Consider the following 21,713-nt stretch of genomic DNA (forward strand, 5'->3'; position numbering starts at 1 on the left):
CTTCTGGACCGTCTGTCACTTTATCCTCCACAAGAACCACGTTTCATGTCCCACCCTGCCCTGAAGGGCAGATGCTGTGCTCTGCTTACTGTCCTGTCTCCGTGCCTCACACAGCTGTTGGCTAAATATTTATGAGCTTAACAGATATTTGTTGAATGCTAAAATTGGTCCGTTGACTCAGCAGATAGAAAGGAAAATGCTACTTGGTGGTGAGGTTGAGCAAGAGACTTATCTTTTCACATGAAAATTAAGAAGGAAGTAGGGATAGAAAAGAAAGTGGGAGAGCAACTAGTTGAAATGGGAGTGGCTCAGAAGTGTTGACAAGGTCAGAATGTGGTGGGAGAAGCCCCTTGCCTGGAGGAGAGCTGGAGGAGGGTGGAAGTCGGGGTCTCACACCCACCCTCCTCCAGCTCTAGGGCCCATCCTCCTCTGCCTGAGCCCTAGATGGCTTTGTGCATTTCTAAGTTATGTTTTGCTTTCCAGTGTTTTTATTTATTTATTTATTTGGCTGTGCCGGGTCTTACTTGCGGCACCTGGGATCTTTGTTGCAACAATGAGGGCTCTTTTAGTTGCGGCATGCGGGCTCTTAGTTGCAGCATGTGGGATCTAGTTCCCTGACCAGGGCTCGAACTCTGGCCCCCCCCCTGCATTGGGAGCGCGGAGTCTTAACTACTAGACCACCAGGGAAGTCCTGTGTTTTGCTTTTTAAAACAATGTCTGTGCTTTCAAAAATATGGTTTACCTGCTTTGATTGGGAAATGACATTTATTTTTGTGAAATTATGTGTACCTAGTAAACAGATTCCATTTGTTAGTGTCGGGAAATGCTTTTCAGTTGGGGTGTGTGCGTGTGCGTGTGTGTTCTTTCGATCAGTAGTTCCTTGAGAGAAGGGGGCTGTAGCTTCTACTCTAGACCAATAGAATTTCTGTCTTAGACATGTTCCCGTTTTACAGGACCAGACTACATCCCATTTCCCTGCCTGAGTTCTGAATCAGTTGAGAAGACTGGAATAAGGATAGAGACCAAAAAATTTACCTGTACTGCTGGTAACAGATAAAGCCGATGTGGAGAACGCAGCTTATCCCTGTTGGCAAGGGGCCATCCCGAGGCTGACCTCCTGTGCTGTGCTGGGGATGGCCCCCCTACAGGGTCAGAGCAGGATGCTGGCCCCCACTGAGGACAGAGGGCAGGGCCAGCTATGCATGCATGCCCACTTTCTCTCCTTCCAGAGTCACTGCTCCCATTCTCTTTCCTTGTGGGCACGGAGACTGACGGGGTGGAGAGAGGAAGCCTTCTTTTCCTTTTAAGAGGTAAGAAAATGACACCTGGAGAGGTTATGTACTTTCCTAAGGTCACCCGGCTAGTTGGCAACAGATTTTTCTCCTGGCCTCTCCAGGCCATCTGGTATGCGTAGAAAGGACATGGTTTTGGAGTTGTCCAGGCCTCATGTTCACGTGCTACCTCTGTGACCTTTGCCTGGGGTTATGCATCCATACAGTGGGGTTAACTTTCTACCTCAAGGGTTCTTGAGGGTTACATTAGCTCTAACCTGTGTTTAATAACCTGGACCAGGGACTTCCCTGGTGGTGCAGTGGTTAAGAATCCGCCTGCCAATGCAGGGGACACGGGTTCGAGCCCTGGTCTGGGAAGATCCCACATGCCACGGAGCAACTAAACCCATGCACCACAACTACTGAGCCTGCGCTCTAGACCCTGTGCTCCGCAACGAGAGAAGCCACCGCAATGAGAAGCCTGTGCACTACAATGAAGAGTAGCCCCTGCTCGCCGCAACTAGAGACAGCTGGCGTGCAGCAACGAAGACCCAAGGCCGCCAATAAATTAAAAATAAGTAAATAAGTAAACTTATATAAAAACCTGGGCCAATGCTCCATTTCCTTAAATAAGCATCGCACATGTCACCCTGCCAGCCTGGGGCAGTTACCAACCCACCAGTTCTTTTTAAAAAAAATCTGGCTTGGAGCCTCAGATAACTTGGTGATTGGGGAATGGTTCTCAGCAGAGTGGGACTTGGAAGTTGACTTTTAATTTTCATGTTTTGGAAGGAAAAAAAAATGCTTCTAAGGAAGAAAAGTCCTAAATTGAAAGAAATTCACATGTCACACACACCCTCGAAAAACTTGCATCACATCAGAATTGATTTTATAGTCAGGAGTTGAAAGCGGCCTGTTTAACCTTGGGGAGCTAATGCCTTTCAAATCTAAATATTCTCATTTCTAGGACATTCTTTAAGTAGCTGTTTGAGAAGCCTTGTTTTGTCATGTGTTAGAGGAGTCTATGAAAAAGTGTGGGGTGGAGGGGTGGTGTGTGCACATTAGTGGCCTAAGTGAAGGGGTGGAAAGGTGAAACAGCCTTTGTGCAAGGGATCCGGCCCAGAATTTGTACGCTGTGATGGGATGTCGTCCCTGTCTTTGAGTTTCCTTAGATGTACTGGATGAGCCAATTACCCATGCCCTCCGGGACACTGTTGTTTCAGGCGATGCCCCACCTGGGGACAAGGATGCAGCTCGAAGCAGGCGCATATCCTGTGTTGAATCCTGTGCATTGACCCTCCACTTGCAGTGTCTGCTGTTTGCTTCCTGTCCAGATATTCAGTTGAGTGAAGTACGCACAACTTTGATCCACATGTTTGTTTCAGACCCCTAATGCCAGTATATTCATTAAGTTAACTTCAGTTTCTCTTCTTTCTTCCAGTTCAGGTCTGCCTTTCACTTTATAGCCCACACCTCTCAGCTGAGCAGCACCCCAAAACCGGCTTCAGGTGCCGGGGGAAGAGGGGGGGCAGGGCAGCCGGGCTGCCGAGGACGCCTAGTACTGAGGAAAGGCGGGGTGGGAGGGCGCTTCCTCCAGGCCTTGGGCTTCCTGTGCACGCCTGGAGGAAAACGGAGCTGGAGGGTGTGTGAGCCCTCCCCTTGTGCAAGTGACAGAAACATTCCTGCACAACAAAGAAAATCTAAATTGCTTGTAAATCACCCCTCCCCCCCACTGCCAATTAATGACAATTCAATTTCCAGGGTAACTAGAATACAGCTTTTATTTATAAATTCGTCCATTAATAGGGTAATGTTTAAAAAGCTACTTTTCCTTTTGTCAGTGCTTGGCAATAGAAGTCTTTTTTTTTTTTTTTTTTTTTTAAATAGCTAGGGAAACCTTTATTTTACAGACCGCAGTCGCTTATTGTCACCTGGGAGATCTCTCCTTTGCTCTCTCCAGCAACTTCCATATGTTGACCTCTGTAAGTGCGTTTGGCTGCCCATGTTAGCTTTGTCACTTCGGTGCCTCTGTTCTCAATGTCAGAGTTGTTTCCCTGAGGGTGGCTGTACCGTCAGGGGCAGTCGGCACATCAAAGTGTGTTCAGTCACTCTGGCAGAGTGTTTGCACTGCTTTTGTTTACTTTTGTTTCCAAGGCTGTTTTTTAATTTAATTTTTTTTTAATACATGAAAGTCTTTTTCTCCCACCCCACTAGATTTTACTCCCCACTCCCTCCCCGGTTAACAGTCATACAGACCAGAGAAGTTTTTGAAAATTTTGTAAAAGTTTTTACAGAAAGAAAAAAAAAAAGCCTCAAATCTTACCAATCAGGCATAAACGCTCTTAACATTTTGGAATATTTCCTTCTAGTCTTGAGGCACAGTTTGTAATACTGGATGTGCAGTTTCTCCTCTGGTTTTTTTTTTTTCTCCCCTTTAAAATCTCTCTGTAGGCTTCATGTTAACAGCTCCTGTATGGTCCCTCTTAAGGTGTATGAAAGTATTTAACCATTTCCTTAACGTTGGGCATATAGTTTGTGATTTTTAAACTGATTCTCTGTGGACCTGGCCAGTTTACCAATTCCCTAGTAAATTGCTGGTTGTGTTAGTACCTCAGCCTCCGAAACTCAGGATGAATACTGTGTATCAAACGCCTGAGCCTCCGGAAGCAGTGATGCCCAAAACTGAGGGTCTCCCCACGCACTTTCACTGCCTTTGTCCACGGGTCCTTCTCTCCTCTTTCTCCTTTCTTGACTGAGTTGGCTTTGCATCAGACAGACCTGCTGTGAACCTGAGCCCCTGCACTAACTGCGTGTTCGTGGGCCCATGAATTCTTCTAAACCTCCATTTTCCTATTTGCAAACTAGGGATAAGAGTGATTCCCCATCACAAGTTATTTTAAGAATTGTGAGTCAGGTGTGAAGGGTGTGGCGCGGTATCTGGACCTGGGGGATGCAGCTGCTTCCATCCCCCTGCTGCTCAGCCCCTTCCAGGGATTTGGCTTGGCTAATTCTGCCCGTCCAGTTTTGGAAGAAGAGCAGAAAGGAAAGGGAAGCAGAATGGGGGAGGTGTATTGAGAAGAGTGTGAAGTTCTCAAAGTGTTTGTTTCAGCACCGTCTGGGCCGGGATTGAGCCCCCTGGCTGGGGTCAGTGAGGTGGGAGGCGTGGCCCAGGGGTGCCAGGCCCCTTGGGTGGTCACCTGGTGGGGGGCGGGGGTCTGCCTCCCTAGTCTCTCTTCTGGCCTGTCTGTGGGTGTCACCTGACTCACCCCAAGACTCTGACTCTGACGGAAGACTCCGCCGAAAGTCTTCTCCTGAAGTCTTCCGTGTTTCTCACCCCATCCACAGCGAAAAAGGAGGGCAAGAAGGGATTTCTGTAGAAAAGAGTATCTTTAGCAGTTACTTGTGTGAGGCTCTTCAGGGCACTGATCCCCCTGATTTCTGTATGAATTGCTCTGACTTATCTTTTAATTACTCCAGAGTCCTGTCACCTCCTTGGTAGGAAGGAGGAAGGTGATTCCTCAGATAAAACCCACACCCGGGACAGCTGAGGTAGAGCTGAATCTGTAAATGTTCTCCGTGTGCCCATTTTCTGCACAGATCATGGTCCTTCTGAGAGTGGAGCGCATCATGTCTTGCCTGTGAAGAATACATGGGTACCGAAGAATGAGTCCTCGTACACTTGGTACTTCAGCCATGCCTTTTAAGGGCTATGAACAGACTTAATCAGAAGAGCCATCTGGAGTGCAGTGTGGAGTGCGGTGGGGAGGAGAATTCAGGACGAGGCTGTGGATTGAATTAATGGGAGCAAGAGTGATATAAAACAGCTTAACTCCTCATGGGCCCCTTCAGACTTTCACCGTTGCCTATTAAAATAAAACGTTCATGGTCTGGACACGTGGCTTGGAAGGACTGCCGATTCTCTCCCTACTCCTGTGGTGCTATCTCGGCACCTCAGTTGGTATGAGAGCGAGCTGTACAGGTGTGTTTGGACTAGTGCATTAGTAGGGCTGCACTGAGTAAGAATTGAAGATTTACAAATCCAGGCCTTAGAGGAGCTGGATGTGATTGTCTCCCTGGACGTTGTCAACCTGAACAAGTTGTTGTCATCTATGTTTTTAAACTCTGTGTCACCTGAAAATGGAGAATCTAAGTTGCTTTTAAGTCTCCTTTTATTCTGTGGTGGCAACTTTAAAAAAAATTATTTATTTTTGGCTGCGTTGGGTCTTTGTCGCTGCGCGGGGGGTGAGCGGGGGCTACTCTTCGTTCGGTGCACGGGCTTCTCATTGCTGTGGCTTCTCGTTGCGGAGCACAGGCTCTAGACACGTGGGCTTCGGTAGTTGTGGCACGTGGGCCCAGGAGTTGTGCCTCATGGGCTCTAGAGCGCAGGCTCAGTAGCTGTGACTCAAGGGCTCAGTTGCTCCACGGCATGTGGGATCTTCCCGGACCAGGGCTTGAACCCGTGTCCTCTGCATTGGCAGGCGGATGCTTAACCACTGCACCACCAGGGAGATCCTGTGGTGGCAACTTAGACTCCGTATTATAATTGGCAAGGAAGAAGACACCAAGCTTGCTCCTGATAGTTTTTCTTGGAGTGCTGGTCTACGGACATTTCTTACTTGCTTGAGGCTCTCCGTCCTCTGTTCAGATTCGGTTGCAGCTGGCAGGGGGATGACTCCGTTGGTCTGCAAGCCTCTGCGCTTCAGTCTCGGATCCCTGCTGTCGTGGAGCTGGAGCCTGCTGCGTCCCCCAGATGGGCTCCACCCGCCTCCTCCCTGGCTGCTGCAGTGTTCCTTCATACTTCCTGTCTGGCTTCCTTCCAGACGAGCCTGCTTACTTCCTTTCTCTGGAACCTCCCCTTATTGCCAAGGTCCCAAGGTTTCACCAGGGATGTGGTGGTCACCAGACCTGACCTCCACACCCTGACCTTTGAAAGAGCCTCTCTTGTCCCTGGGGTAACCTGAATTAGGGAGCTGTGGCTCATAATTGCTGCCAAAGGAAATGGACGGCTGCTGGGTGACCCGCAGAGCCTTGAGCAGTAACACGGGTCTTAATCTCAAATTTAGGGCGGGCGTTATGTCACTGCTCGACATTGTAGTGCCAGTCTCCCTTCCCTCCTGGGTTCTCAGCCATCTCTTATATGTATTTTTCCCATTAATTTTCCTACTGCCCAGTGGACTTTGTAAGTACTTGATTAGGGTGGTGTTGTAGATGGTACAGAATCTTAGAAAACTTACTGCTGAAAGGGACCATAATCCAATGCTCTCTTAATCAAGGAAACTGAGTTTTTGAGGCCATGCCTTCCTTTGGAAACCTGAGTCTCTTCTTACGGAGATCTCAGAGAGGGGGGCCAGAGGGGGGTGGGGGCAGGGGCAGGAGTGCTGGCTCACCTCAGGCCACATTCTTTTTCTAATTATCGAGCGGGATTTGGATGTGCTTGGCTCTGAGGCCTTTCATAATCTTTCCTTTCTTTGTTGCCTAGAATTTAAAGAAACTTAAGCCAGTTGTGAAATGTATCACCTTTCAGAAATGAATAGCATCTTAATTGACTCCCTTCGAAAACATGTCAAACTGGGATTTTTAAGTCGGAGTGTAATCTGGTATGCCTTGAGGTTGGGACCTCCAGCTGGGGCACGCTGGGGAGACTGGTCCACCTCCAAGTTTGTTTTCTGGCTCCAAACAAATGAGTGGCTGTTTGACGATTGGCACGCGACCCGGTTTTAAAAGTACAACCATATAGGGTATGGCAGACTGGTAACTGGGGGGTTTACAAAGTGAGGTCATGGAAGGCCCAGATGAAACGCTTTTAATGTGTATCACAACTGCAATTAATCTTATTAACATGCTGGGCCTCGGCCTGCTCTCCTGCCCTGGGTGTGCAGGGGTATTCGAGGGGCATGCTTTGAAGGACTCTCTTCTTTGATGGTGCAGATGGATAGCAGAAGCGTATCAGACTTTGTATCTGGTACCATAAAGGCCTTTTGTGTGCCCGTGCAGACGCATTCAGTTTTGAGAAGCAAACAAAACGATGCAGATCGATAAGATATACAAAAGAGGAGGGTTTTTAAATGCAGTCTTGTAGCTGTGGGCTCTGGGACCAGACAGAATCAGGTGAAAAGGGATAGAGCTCCCTCTTAGGTTCCCAGCATCCAGCTCGTTCCAGTTCTGGGAGTGAAAGATTTAAAAACATGACTTGTTGGGAGGCAAGAGTAAACACAGGAAACAGCAAACCGTAAAAGGTGCTGCGATGCTAAGTCTGAATTGATGGGGTAGCGCAGGGGTTCCTGAGGCTGCTGTGGTTAGGATGGCTTCCTGGGTGGGGTGGCCTTGTGACCCTTGGGAGGGTCACAAGGTGAGGGGGGCCAGTGGGGGGGCAGCACATGGTACTCTTGGAGGAGAGATAAGTGGGCCGAGTGGTAGGGCGGTGCAGTGGTAGGGCTAAGGCTGGGAGGATTTAAAGGCAATAATGGCAGGCTTTGATCTTTCCATCTCTCTCTTTCACAAGTGCATGTAAGAGAAGGCTAGTACAGTATTGCGTCCTTATAAGGCTGCTGCCCAGTTGTTTTTGCGGCCCATTTTTTTTTTAGAAGTCCTCTAAAATACCCATCTAGACTCCCTTCTGACGTTCTCTTTGTTATTGTTTAACAAGTAGCCTTGCGGACAAAGAGGTTGTTTAAAATTGTTGGGTTCAACAGATGTGGTTTGGGTATGCTAATATATTCTAATGAATACAGAATCTACTCACTAAGTGAATAATTGATGAGAAAAGAAATATCTGTACCTGTATAATGTACCCGTTTGCTCATAATTAATTAATGTCACACTTAAAACATTATTAAAGGTCTGTTCTCTTCAGGTTTCCTTGCTGTGTGCACCCTATGTGGGTTTCTCACCTGCAGGACTTCTCAGAGCCTTTAGCATTCTAAAGTGCATTGGGAATCAGTGCAGTGGGAGGTAGTGGAGGAGAAGGGGGGCAGCCCTTTCTGTCCGCAGGACATCTTGGAGGATTAGCGGTCCATGGGGCACCCTGCTGTTTGACAGTGCTGTGTGCATTGCCCTTGCCCTTTTAGCTGCCCTCCATTTGTCCGTTTACTTTTCCTACCCCAAGGTAACAGTGATGCATATCTTGAGCCAAGGGGGGTGAGGGGGCTGTTACATCATCCCTCCCTTCCTTTTTCTTTGCTATTGGAGCAGCGAACATCTTAGATGGCTGCGTAGAAGAGTTGCCTACAAGCTAAATTTGGGCAAGATGAGTCCCCGAATCCTCATATAAATGGAAATAGAGTCCTAGCTCTATATCCTGCCATTAAAAGAAAGAAAGAAAGAAAGAAAAAATCTTCCCATGTGGCAGGGAGAACAACCTGAGAGTGGCCAGGATGAATCAGCATGCTGTGGCCGGACACCAAGATAAGCGTGAGTCTAGACGTGGCACTCGTCCTGTGATCAACCCTGGTGTGGTGAGAACGCAGCAGCAGGCAAGCTGTTCTTTTAAGGTCAAGAACAGCAACAAGTGTTCTGGTTCCTTCCTTCAGGAATAGACTCTTCCTTGCTCTAGAACAGTTGTCTTTTTCCTGTAACATGTTATTTTTACTTTGCTTTCTTATGGCTTTTCCTCCCTAGTTGTTCATTTACACCTGTGCACATTCCAGTACAGCTTCACACTGTCCACTGGAGTCCCACAAGCTGCCTGGGGCTATGTACACTTCAATTATTTAAAATGAAATAAAATTTAAAACTCAGTTCCTCATTTCAAATGTCCAGATACCATGTGTGGCTGGTAACTGTTCTTTTTTGGACAAGGTAGATATAGAATGTTTCCATCATAGCAGATAATGCTGGTGGATGGCACTGATGTATATCAGCCATACCGACCCTTGTGTGGGAAAACTTTTCTGGGTCCCCTCATCACCCCTGGCTACTTTTTTTTAAAGTCGTTTTTGGTTGTTTTGTTCTGTTTTCACATTTTAATGTGCTTCTGATTTTTTTTTTTGGCTGCACCTTGTGGCATGTGGAACTTCCTGGACCAGGGATCGACCCTACGCCCCCTGTAGTGGAAGCATGGAGTCTTAACCACTGGACCACCAAGGAAGTCCACCTCTGCCTACTTTAACATCTTAGAGCTTGTGGTACCACAAGTGAGGAGTGTCTGACAGACATCAACTGTAAATGCGAAGCTGTCCCCCGTGGCCTTTCTTGGCATATTCATCAGGGTTGAGCAAGACATGCTCCCAGCTTAAAAAACCCTCTTGGGGCTTTGCAAGCTTAGCTCTGTGTGACAGCCCTTCCTGTATTCATCACAGGGTTTTTCCACTTTGCTCACCTAAAGGGCATCTCAGGACAGTGTTTTCCTGCTAATCACACTTTAAAATCTAGTTCAGGAGCATCTAACCTGACTTGTTGAAATTTTCTTTTGAGCCCCCCAAATGGCTTGCTCACTAGTTCCTGAAAATCACTGCTGCATACTGTGCTTATGTGCAAACCTGCTTTGATTTGCTTGTAGGTCCCTCCCTGATTGCAGTAGAAGGATCTCTCCCAGAGGAGATTTTTCTGTTTTGTTTAGGTACATGATACTTGGTTTGATGTCTTTGTTGGAACAGAGCCTGGAAGAAAGACATGTGAAGGAGTCATTACCTAGACTCCATTCCATTTGAGCTATCCCTGAATTCCATTTGCAGCAGGGCTGACTGGTCCAGGGAAGTGTGGTCTTAAGGATGAAAGGTGCTTGGTGTTTTATTCCGTACACAATAAAAGGCTGGCATTTGTTCTATCTGTAATTGCACTGGGTACCCCAGTCTGTTTGGGACGTGAGTAGGTGACTGCCTGTTTCTATAACTGGAGAGAAGATGAAAAGTAGGAATTCATGAGTTTGGAATGGAGCCTCACTTAGAGAAGGCACCTGTTGACTTGGTAAGTTTACCCTTCTCCACTGACACAGGCTGGACCCCAAACCTGGCCAGGAGTCAGAGCTGCTCCCTATGAGAGCGGCAGGACCCACCAGTGGGGAGGTGATGACACTCTTATTGTCTGTCATGCTCCTGTCACGGGCACAGTGCATATATTGTCCTCCACTCAGTCAGGGAATCTGTGCTATTTGCATTTTTAAAAAAGGGTCAGTAGTTTTATTTTTTAAAGAGGTCTATGATGCAAACAAAACAACCCCACACATGCCGGGGGTGGGGGCAGAGAGTAAGACAAACTTGACTAGACTGTGAACCAAGAAAAGGCAGAAAGGCAGGGACCACAGTGGTCTCTCCTGGCTTTATGTGCTTGGTACAGAGATGGGCACCAGTAGGCAGGCAATAAATAGTTGTTGATAATAAATGAGTTCTATTTTCATAACAGTTCTATAAAGTCCATATTGCTTGTCACATTCTAAAGAGATAAGAAAACTGAGACTCAGAGAGGTTAAATAACTTGCCTATGGTCACACAGCCAGAACGTGGCAGAGCTGTGATTCAGACCTAAGTATGCCTAAGCCGTAGACCACATACCTTCACCAGGCTCAAACAGAGGGAGAGGTAGGGCCATATTCACCTTCTCGCTCTCCCTCTTTCTCTCGCACATAGTTACTCTCAGATGCTTTATATTTGTTAGGTTTATTTTTATTGTTGCATTTTTAACTTAAATTATTTTATGCTGCATTTTATATAGTCCTGTCTGTCAATTATATCTCAATAAAACTGGAAGGAAAAAACTTTAATTTTGATATTATTTCAAAATTACAGAAAAGTTAGCAAGAAGGGTATACACAGTGTCCAGACCCTTTGTCCAAGTTCGTAGGGGTCTGTATATTCTTGGACAATCTTGATTCGCGATCTGCTCTAGCCTAGGGCAGGGCCACACTGCCTGGGATTCCTGTGTGTCTGCGAGGTAGGGCGTGTCCTTTATGAAAGGTCACCGGTGTAAAAACAGTGATGTGACCCCACCCAGGAACTGAGGCAAACCCTAGAGCAGCCATACAGGGCTTGCTTGCTAGATGTAAACATGAGAGAAGAGTCTAGGGTTTATAATTTTGCATGGAAGAACTCTCCCTCTGAGAAACCGGAGGGTTTGGGGAATGTAAAAGAAAAGTGGCTTATAAAAAAGATGACTTGTAACTTCCCAAACACTCTCAGGCGTGGCATCATACCCTCCTCGGCTGCCAAGAACAATAATGGATGCGTTCACAGACGCATGCGCCCATGCCATTTCCTCTCCTCGCCATACAATTAAAGATGAACGTCTGCGCTCCGCCGTCTCTGTTCCATGCCAACCACACGGGTTTTTTTTTTTAACCCTCTGCTTCTTGATTTCACTTCTGTACGCATTGTACCTACTTCCTCCCTTCTGGGTTCCGTCCTGCCCCGCGAAGATAGCCGTGTTCCCAAAGGCACTGTGTTTGGAGGACAGGCAGGATTCTTCCCTGTGTGAGAGGAAGAGGTGGCGGGTCTCTTTTAAAGGGGCAAACTATCCGGACGTTTTCCAGATCAGGAGACTTTCTCCAGTTCTGACACTAAAAGAAACCAGTGTCCTCCGCTCCAGGGCCTGAGCTTGCGACTCCTGTCCCTTTCCCTCTGCTGCCAGACTCCTTCACTCAGTTATCTTGGAAGCCTTTTTTCTTTGATGTTCCTCACTCATACTCCACCTGTGCTGGACCGGAAGTGCCATGAGGGCAGAGGTGGTGTCTGACATCCCCACGCAGAGCAAGGCCTGGCACACAGCTTCTGCTCAGCAAATATTTGCTGAATGAATAGGCCTTGATCTGTGGCCTTGGTGTACAGTTGCTCCCTCAGTTGACTTAAATATACAAGATCACAGTGACTTCCTTGGCGGTCCAGTGGTTAGGAGTCTGCCCTCCCACTGTAGGGGGCACGGGTTCGATCCCTGGTCGGGGAACTAAAATCCCACAAGTTGGGGGTGCGGTAAAAACAAACAAGATCACAGAAGAGAGTGTAGATCTTAGAAGTTCTCATCACAAGAAAAAAAAAATTATGTATGGCGATGAGTGTTAACTTACTGTGGTGATCGTTTTTATATACATATAAAATTACGCTGTACCCCTGAAACAAATACAATGTTATATGTCAATTATATCTCAACTGAAAAAAGAAGACAACTAATGTCTCATCAGAAATAATGCAAGCAACTCTTTTCCTGTTATGACTCAAGACCAAAAAAAAAATACAGTGGTGATTGTTTTCTAATGTGTAAGAATATTGAATCATTATGTTGTATACCTGAAACTAATATAATATTGTAAGTCAATTATACTTCGATGAAAAAAATACAGGATCATAGCCTTTTAGGTTTGAGCTGCTTCTCTGGGATTTGCTTTCCAGTTGATCTCACTTTTAATAGTGAGATTTTAGCTTTGGAAGGGACCTTTGGGTCCACCTGTTTTCTGTCGTTGCTTCCTACAGTTTCCTGGGTTTTTAATCTCTGATGAAGGTAGCAGAGTGGTTATACAAGCATGTCTCAGTTATCTGTACTTGGATGACCCAGAGCAAGTTTCTCTTCCCAGACTGGCTTGCTCCTTTGACTTTGCTCAAGCTTCTGGGAAGGCTGACTTGAGGAGGCCTCAGGGTGGATGCTAAGTCCAGTAGCATCAGCAAAACCTGTGATTAAGAACTCACCAGGGCTTCCCTGGTGGTGCAGTGGTTGAGAGTCCGCCTGCCGATGGAGGGGACGCAGGTTCGTGCCCCGGTCCGGGAAGATCCCACATGCCACGGAGCGGCTGGGCCCGTGAGCCATGGCCGCTGAGCCTGCGCGTCCGGAGCCTGTGCTCCGCAGCGGGAAAGGCCACAACAGTGAGAGGCCCGCGTACCGCAAAAAGAAGAAAAAAAAAAAAAAGAACTCACCAAAATGGGGTAGTTCCCTGGTGGTCTCATGCTTAGGATTTGGCGCTTTCACCGCTGTGGCCTGGGTTCAGTCCCTGGTTGGGGAACTGAGATCCTGAAAGCCTCGTGGCATGGCCAAAAGAAAAAAAAAAGAGGCAAATAAATTGAACAGACATTTAAAAACAAAAAACTGACCAAGATAACTTGACCACCCTGCCCTTTGCTCTTAATCACTCCTATCACCCCTTCTCCGTCTCTTCATTCTTAGACTTCTTCCTTCTTCTTTAAGTAGTAAGCCCCTAGGGTGTATCTGTGCTATAATATTCATGTAATTTGCTCTTTTATATATTTTTAATGGTGAGCCTTTGGTTTCCTCGATTCCTTGAGTGGAACCATCTTGTCCCATTGGTCACACTGGGGAAGCAGATCTCTGCAAGCAGGAAGCACCTTGGAGATGTCTACTCCAGTCCCTTTATTTGATAGGAAACAAGGGAGCAGATGCAGACAGGTTAGTAGCCCAGGGCACAGGATTAGTCAGTGACAGACCTGGACTAGGCCCAGGTCTGGCTGGAATGCAGCACTTTCCCAGCACCCTTTGCCCTGCCATCATCACATCCCACCCCCATGAAATGGAAAATCTCTTACTGTATACTTTTTTTTGGTCTTTAAAAAGTTTTTTGTTTTATAATTTTCTTTTTTTATTGAAATGTAGTTGACTTACTGTGTTTCAGGTGTACAGCAAAGTGATTCAGTTTTATATATCTATAGATACATCTATCTATCTATATATTTTAATTTATTTTCCTTTTTTTTTTTGGCTGCATCGGGTCTTAGTTGCGGGACACGGGATCTTTGTTGAGGCTTGTGGGATCTTTTCGTTATGGCGCGCGATCTGCTTGGGCTTCTCTCTAGTTGTGGCATGCGGGTGGGCTTCTCTCTAGTTGTGGTGTGCGGGTTTTCTCTGGTTGTGGTGCACAGGCTCCAGCATGCGTGGGCTCTGTGGGTTGCAGCACGCGGGCTCTCTCATTGAGGCGCGTGGGTTTAGTTACCCCACGGCATGTGGGATCTTAGTTCCGCGACCCGGGATCGAACCCGCGTCCCCTGCTTTGGAAGGCGGATTCTTTACCACTGGACCACCAGGGAAGTCCCCAGATACATATATTCTTTTTCAGGTTCTTTTCCATTATAAATTGTTAGAAGATATTGAATATAGTTCCCTGTGCTATACAGTAGGTCCTTGTTGTTTATCTATTTTATATATAGTAGTGTGTATTTCTTAATCCCAAATTCCTAATATCCCTCCCCCCGTTACAGTATACTTTTTAGGATATGCTTTGAAGAGTCTTTGGACAGTTCATAGTGAAAAATGAATGTTGAAACAGAGACTGTCTCGTTTTCTACTTTAGCTATGGCCTGTAGCTGCCTAATTGTGGATTGGAAGGGGCAGGGCCAGCAGAGAAATGTGAGAGACACGTTGGAGATAGTCATTGAAGCTTCTGAAAAGTTATTTTAATCTACGGCTTTTTCTCCCCCTAACCACTGACACCAAAAATAAGACTGCATTGGGGTTTTACATTGGTAGATAGAGTGCTCCCAAGGGACTTCGAGGCTTGCTCCCGAAGCTGGGCCGTGACCATGCCGTCCCCCAAACACTGACCCCTCGGTCCACACTAGGACAGGTCTGGAATCGAAGTTACTGAGATGACTTGTAGTCAGCACACCCCTCTCGGGGTCTCCAATCCAGGAACTTGAGACCTGAATGGATTTTATACCCTTTAAAGCTCTCCTGCAGTTTCTGTCGTGGCCGTTCCCTGTGTATCTATCACGGTAGCTCACAGGGCGTAGGTGGGAGCAAACACCTGCTTGGATAACCTCCAGCTGTGAGGTTGGGGTGATTATCTGGCTGGAAGAGAGGTACCTTTTTAAAGGTTTTATTTTGGGGGAGAAATCATCCAATCTTATTGTTCTTCCTCTCTGTCCTGAAGATTGTTAGGACCCTTCATCTTTTTTGAGTTGCTTCCAGGTTTGAATCTGATTATGCAGGCTTTCGTTGACGTTTTCAAACACCCACACGGGAATGGTGGGGATCTATTCGATTTAGTGGAAATAACATAGAGGACCTAGATTAAAATTGAGCTTGGTCTCTTAACCAGTTGGGTTGTCCCCGGCAAGCCACTTGACCTCTGTGAGTCTCAGTGTCCCTGTCTGTAACAAGGAGATGCTAATTAGTGAGGATTAAATGGGGATCCCATATGGAAGTACTTGGAGTTACTGAGGGTTGGTGGGCTTTGGAATCAGGTTTTTCAGGTAAGCTCCAGCCCTTCTGCAGAGCAGTTAAGTTTTTGTTAGTAGGTTGATTTACTTCTTAGAACTTGATCTCATCTAGTAAAAATGCCGACTTGGTTAAGTTGTTGGGAGAAATAAATGCAATATAAGTCAGGTGCCTGGTATACTGGGCTTCATGGGGCCAACAGATTCTGGAGTGTGGCCATCAGTGATTGCATATTAGCCATCGCATGATGTCATGCATTGTTTGAGCTCTTTAGACAAAAACAGTTAGTGAATGTTTCACAGTGATGAAAGGATTTAACTAAAATCTTCCCCTCCAGAGTGTGGGGGGAGGCAAGGGTGGGGTGAGACTGGGAGGGGCAGGGGTTGAGAGTGGGTGGGTCCAGGAAGTCTGGTTACTTCTATCTTGGCATGAGGATTTGTTTGGAAGATTAAATGACCTTCTTGGTAGTTGTATAGAATTTGACAGGTCAGTGATTAGTGCCAGTTTAACACTTATTAACTACCATACTTTTTGCTGGTAAAGATTGTAAAGCTATAAAGATCATAAAGTTCATAGGATTTGTGTGTGTGTGTGTGTGTGTGTGTGTCAAGGTAAAGTGCTCCATAGTTGTTGTTATATGGAATGTGAAAAGAATCCTGGCTTATCTGCATTTTTTTCTGTGATTGCTCATGTGTGACTTGGCTTATTTTTCTTCTAGGATGTGGAGCAAGATAAGGAAACCCACAATTACCTCAGCAAAGAGGAAATCAAAGAGAAAGTTCATAAATACAACTTAGCAGTCACAGACAAGTTGAAGATGACCTTGGTGAGTACCCATACTAATAATACTGTTTAGGTTGACACGTGTTGAAAGACAACTATAAGTTGTTGGTACTACAGTCTGTATGTTTTAAAATCTCTGAATCATACTTGCAGAAACTTAATGGTCAAGGTATACAGGACCGGAGAATGGGATATTTCTGCATCTTTCAAATGAAAGCTGTATTTTGAAGTAGCTTTATCTCAAAATCAATCAGCACTTCCTAAAATTTTATATTAAAACATGTTATGATCCCCAAAGGATTTTTAACACTGAGTGTAATCCCTTGCCTGTTTTTAACACATGGGCAGTAACTCAGATTCTAATAAGGCCTTAGATAAGTTTTATCTTGTGTAAATAAATTTGGAAGTGTCGGGAAAAGGATCTTGTGCCCCTGGATTGGGATCTAATTGAGCTCGGATTTTTTTCAGCTGGAGAAAAATGTGTATTATGGAGTATGTAATACTCGGCTTTCTACATTGTTGTTTCAGGCTCCTGCAGCTTCGTGCCGATGCTGTTAGAAGCTCGGTGGGGAGCAAGGGGGTAGGAGGGAGAAGCACAGGCTTAGTGACAAAGAAAGGGGGGACCCAAGGCAGAGCCAGATGTACGTTCCTCTAACTGGTCTGGCCTCGCCCATCCACTTGATGACTTTCCTCGAGGCACCTGCCATCTCTCGGTGCCAGTGTCCAGGGCCCTTGGACCCCTGCCTGGCACTCTATTGACTGTGACCTGACAGAGTTCAGCAAAGGACAGGGCGACCGGTTAGAACAGGCCCTACTGAATTCTGTGACCCTTGGGGAGGAGCTTTTAAATATAAACCCTTGTGATAAAGGATCCCTCCCTAGGGGGACTCCACCAAAAAGGGGAGACAGTGGATGATCTCAAGATTATTCCTCATTATTCCAGCAGTCGTACTTCTCCTTCTTCAAACACGGTTTTTATCAAAGCAGAAAAATTCCACATCCCTCCTCTTCCCCTTGGAGATTAAAACAGATGCAAGTTTCCATGTCGTTTCAAAGATAAAAAAAAATGTGAAGTGTTGTATAATACTTTCCACAAGAATGAATGAGTGAATTAGTATTATAAATTGACCTTGTGGAAAGGAAGAAAAATAATGGCCTATGAAGGAGATTTTTCATGTTCTGTGTTAACTGTGTCATTTATTTATAACACCTGAAGATTTGTTTAAATAAAACATTACAATGTTTTTTACCTAAACATATTAAAAGTTAAAAGTGAAGACCAGACTATTATAACTATTTTTAGCAACTAAGAAATAATAATTCTACATCAGTTAAGATAAGTGCTAAACTCATCAAATTGTGTATATTAAATATGTGCAGCTTTTTGTGTGGAAAAATTGTACCTCAATAAAGCTGTTCAAAACATACTTATATATAGAAGGAGACATCAATACCATGTTAAATCAAAAAAGACAAGTGCTTGGGAATTCCCTGCCCTTCCAGTGGTTAGGACTCCATGCTTCCACTGCAGGGGGCACGGGTTCTATCCCTGATTGGGGAACTAGGATTCTGCATGCTGTGTGGCCTGGCCTCCCGCCGGCAAAAAAAAAAAAAAAAAAAAAAGACAAGTGCTTGTATTATAATGTCTATAGTTCACATCATAGCTTGAATTTGTTTTAAAAATGTTGCTGCTTGAGGTGTCTGAAATGCCTCATCATGTATCCCATGCTGTGGCAGATCCCATGCTATATAAAATAGGTTAAGCAAAATTGGTAATCTCTGGTACCACTAGGAATGAAAATAGCTTGTTTTCTTCCCGTCTGCTCCTTGTTACTTGAGTATTTCAAAGTCCTAATTGTGACTTTCCTTTTCTGTGTAATAGCTGGTCATCAGTTGATGTTGTTTCCTTTGTGCAGTTAGCCTGGACATATCCCCAAGCTTTAATAAGCCCTGTGGTTTGGCCAGCATCTGTGCCAGGGGATTGTAACCTCACCCGTGGACCCTGACCTTTCACATGTAGCTTCAGTGCCATGAGTCCTGGACTTTGGTCCCCACATCTGCCCCACAGACCTCGCCTCTGGAAGCACTTTCCTGGAGTGTGTTAACCTCCCCCGAGGTCATTCCCTGAGGGGCAGTCTTGAGTGAGGTTCTGTCACAGAGCTGAAAAAGAAGAGAACAAGAGAAGGAGTGTTTCACCTTCCTTTTTTGTTGTTGTTTTGATATGCTCCTTCCCTGAAATGCCCAGCTAATGTGTGTGTTTTTATTCCTGCTTCAGAATTCAAATGGGATTTACACTGGCTTCATTAAAGTACAGATGGAACTCTGCAAACCTTCACAGACTTCTGGAAAACTTGCTCCCAGTAGCAATGGCTGTATGAATACACTCCACATCAGCAGCACAAACACTGTCGGGGAAGTGATCGAGGCCCTGCTCAAGAAGTTTCTTGTGACCGAGAGCCCTACCAAGTTTGCACTTTATAAGCGTTGTCACAGGGAAGATCAAGGTACCCTGCCACACTTAAAATGAAAACGGTCCCTGCTTTTGTTTCTGTCTTTTGGCCTCGTTAGTGGAAGGGAAGTGATAGGTGTGTCAGTTATGTCAGGGCCCAGGGCCAGATTCTGGAATAAGTGGTGATCACGGTGTGTGCTTAATGCTTCTTGGCTGTCTGTGTCTTTCAGTTGGACAGTTGTGGGTCTTAGGAGCCCAGATACCAGATACCCATATGTGATGGGTATTTATGGAGGATTTGTGATGTGCACAGGAGGATAGCCTTTTTTCTTTTCTTTTTTCCATCACTTTGATTTTAATTCTCTTTCGGACAGAAAAGAATGCATCTGAGCTTGAAGTTTTCAGTAGCACAGCGACATTGGATGTGCATCCGAACATGGAGTCATTGGTGGCCTTGCATTCCCGAGACCCGAGGATCGGAGGCACATGTGTATTAGTGCACGTTGCAGACTTATGTAAATGGCACAGCCTTGGGCTCTCCTTTTCCCTTAGCCTGCCTTGCACTAGGTGTTACCCGGGGGCATGTTGGCCCCCTGGCCCCCCAGGGGCTCATGCAATGCGCAAATAACATTTTGATCTGAGGTCCGCCTGTCTGAACTTAATACCCACAATCAGTGGATTAAAAAGAGAATTTTTTTTTTTTTTTTTTTTTTTGCGGTACGCGGGCCTCTCACTGCTGTGGCCTCTCCCGCTGCGGAGCACAGGCTCCGGACGCGCAGCCTCAGCGGCCACGGCCCATGGGCCCAACCGCTCCGTATCATGTGGGATCTTCCCGGACCGGGGCACGAACCCGCGTCCCCTGCATCGGCAGGCGGACTCTCAACCACCGCGCCACCAGGGAAGCCGCCAAAAAGAGAATCTTAAATTACTGCATGAAACTGAATAAGATATTCCAGGTCAGGTCATCATTGAACAGAAATTGATATCAATGGTGGACAACAAGCGATTCAGTGAGTCACTAAGTGCTAATTTGAAAATGGTGTGTATATGTGAACATTTAGGCTTTCCCTAATTTTTTTTGGTTGAGCCTATAGCAGCTGGAGCAGAAAATAAACACACCTTGGCATGATGGGAAAATCCTTTGGTTGCCTGGGGATGAAACCCAGCTAGATGCTGAGTATGCTCATGTTTCTTCAAACCGTATTATGGGCTGGGCCTGCAGAATACAGAGATGAACAGGGTAAGGTTCCTGTCCTCCAGAGGACACAGGCTCAGCAGTGGGGGGAAGTTTACATCTACAGGGAAATCAGCACCTACAATGCAGTTGTATCCGGAAGTACTGAAATAATACAGGTCAATTGATGGTATTTTGTCCTGCCAGCTTCTTTGCCTGCCCACCTGGACTTTAGCTGCATAATCTGACAGTGATAGCATCTTGCTGATATATTACCCACATGGCAAATCTTTCAGCCCTACAAGGCAATGCCAGTACTGTGTGTGTGTGTGTGTGTGTGTGTGTAGCACAAGATACATGTAGCTGGGCTTAAAGCCACCAGAGCCTGTGTTTGGATGGACTGCTTCGTTGGTTTGCGGCTGCTAATTCTAAATTAATCTGTAGAGAGATTTGCTTCCAGAGTTCTGATTTCATGTTCTTGGGATGGTATTTTTTTTTTATTGTTTTTAAAGGGGTGTGCAGATCCTTTTTTTAAGTTTATTTTGCTTTTTTTTTTGTGGTACGCGGGCCTCTCACTGTTGTGGCCTCTCCCGTTTCAGAGCACAGGCTCCGGACGCATAGGCTCAGCGGCCATGGCTCACGGGCCCAGCCGCTCCGCGTCATGTGGGATCTTCCCGGACCGGGGCACAAACCCGTGTCCCCTGCATCGGCAGGCGGACCCCCAACCACTGCGCCACCAGGGAAGCCCTATTTTGCTTTCTAAAAGGAGGAGCAGAATTAATCATAAGCCCATTTGAGGAGCGATACTCATTTAAATTCATTCTTGAGAATGGTTTCCTTTTTAATCAAGGCACAGTTTCTATTATGCAGATAGAATGGAAATAGTATAGAATTCATTCCACTGTGGGCTATTTATTGGTAACAAGATGAGGAGGATGGTGCCTTGGTAGCCAGGGTAATAACACTGTTGCCTTGGTCTGGGCACAGGGTGGTGAGGGGTGCTGGTCTGGGGAATGATGTTGTGCTCTGTCTGTGACATGGCGCTTGTTCCTCACCAGTCTACGCCTGCAAGCTCTCAGACCGGGAACATCCACTCTTTCTGCGTTTGGTAGCAGGGCCCAGGACAGACACACTCAGTTTTGTTCTCCGTGAACATGAATTTGGAGAGGTAAGTGATTGTTCCTTCTTGCTTTGGACTCTGCAGACCAACTGGCCTTGTTTTATTGCTCTGCTCTAGTGACTTTGCCATTGCAGAGGAGGACGGGATGGGGGCGGCGGAGGGGAGAGGGAACGTGTGTGCCTGTGTGTCTGTCTGCCTGTCATGGGAGGAGAGGTTGTCCTGTGGAGGGGAGGGTGCCTTCCTGTGTGTTTTTGAGTTGTCAGAAATGAACCCAAAGTTAGCCTGCAAGATAATTCTTTTATAACACTCATTATGTTGGTCTGTGATTTTCAGAGGTGGGAGGAAATAAATGTTTTTTTAACTTGATCTCCACCCAGAGAGTCATTTTCACCCCGCTACCTCCAAATTACTCTAATCCAGCTGAGCTTTGAAAGTCGACACTCTCCATATGTTTGATGCTAACCAAAGCCCCCAGGCTCCTTCGCTCTAAAGGGAAGTAAAAGGAACCGCCATCTCTTTACTACAAAAGACATTTAACTTTCTAGAATCTTTCTTTCCTCTTTGCCCAGATGATTAAGAAATTATGTTTCTACCTGCATCATTTGCCATTTTCTCTTCAGGGAGGATTGTATTTAGGTCAACTCAGTTGAAGGAAAGAGCACTTCAGACTGTCCTTCTAGATCAGGTGTCACTTGAGATCTCTCAAGCTCTGGGTCTCAGCCTTTTGTCTGGACTCGGAAATGGCATGAATTGAATGGCATGAATTGTCCGTGTAGAACATTTTGTAATGCAGCGAGAATAGAGTTTCTAGGTTAAAAGTTAGGAAACCAA

General features: G+C 46.0%; 1 protein-coding gene across 4 annotated transcripts in view; it reads left to right on the forward strand.

Annotated features, from left to right (window-relative positions):
* The window catches only part of RASSF3 (Ras association domain family member 3), a 151,403-nt gene that overhangs the window by 124,725 nt on the left and 4,965 nt on the right, over positions 1-21,713 (forward strand). For all 4 annotated transcript variants that reach the window (XM_049693981.1, XM_049693982.1, XM_004276592.4 and 1 more), the window contains 3 exons: positions 16,075-16,182; positions 18,415-18,643; positions 20,821-20,930. In XM_049693981.1, the coding sequence (XP_049549938.1) occupies positions 16,075-16,182; positions 18,415-18,643; positions 20,821-20,930 (447 nt within the window). The remainder of the gene's footprint in view (positions 1-16,074; positions 16,183-18,414; positions 18,644-20,820; positions 20,931-21,713) is intronic.

The sequence above is a fragment of the Orcinus orca genome, chromosome 11 (assembly GCF_937001465.1).
Source record: "Orcinus orca chromosome 11, mOrcOrc1.1, whole genome shotgun sequence".
NCBI classification, from domain to species: domain Eukaryota; kingdom Metazoa; phylum Chordata; class Mammalia; order Artiodactyla; family Delphinidae; genus Orcinus; species Orcinus orca.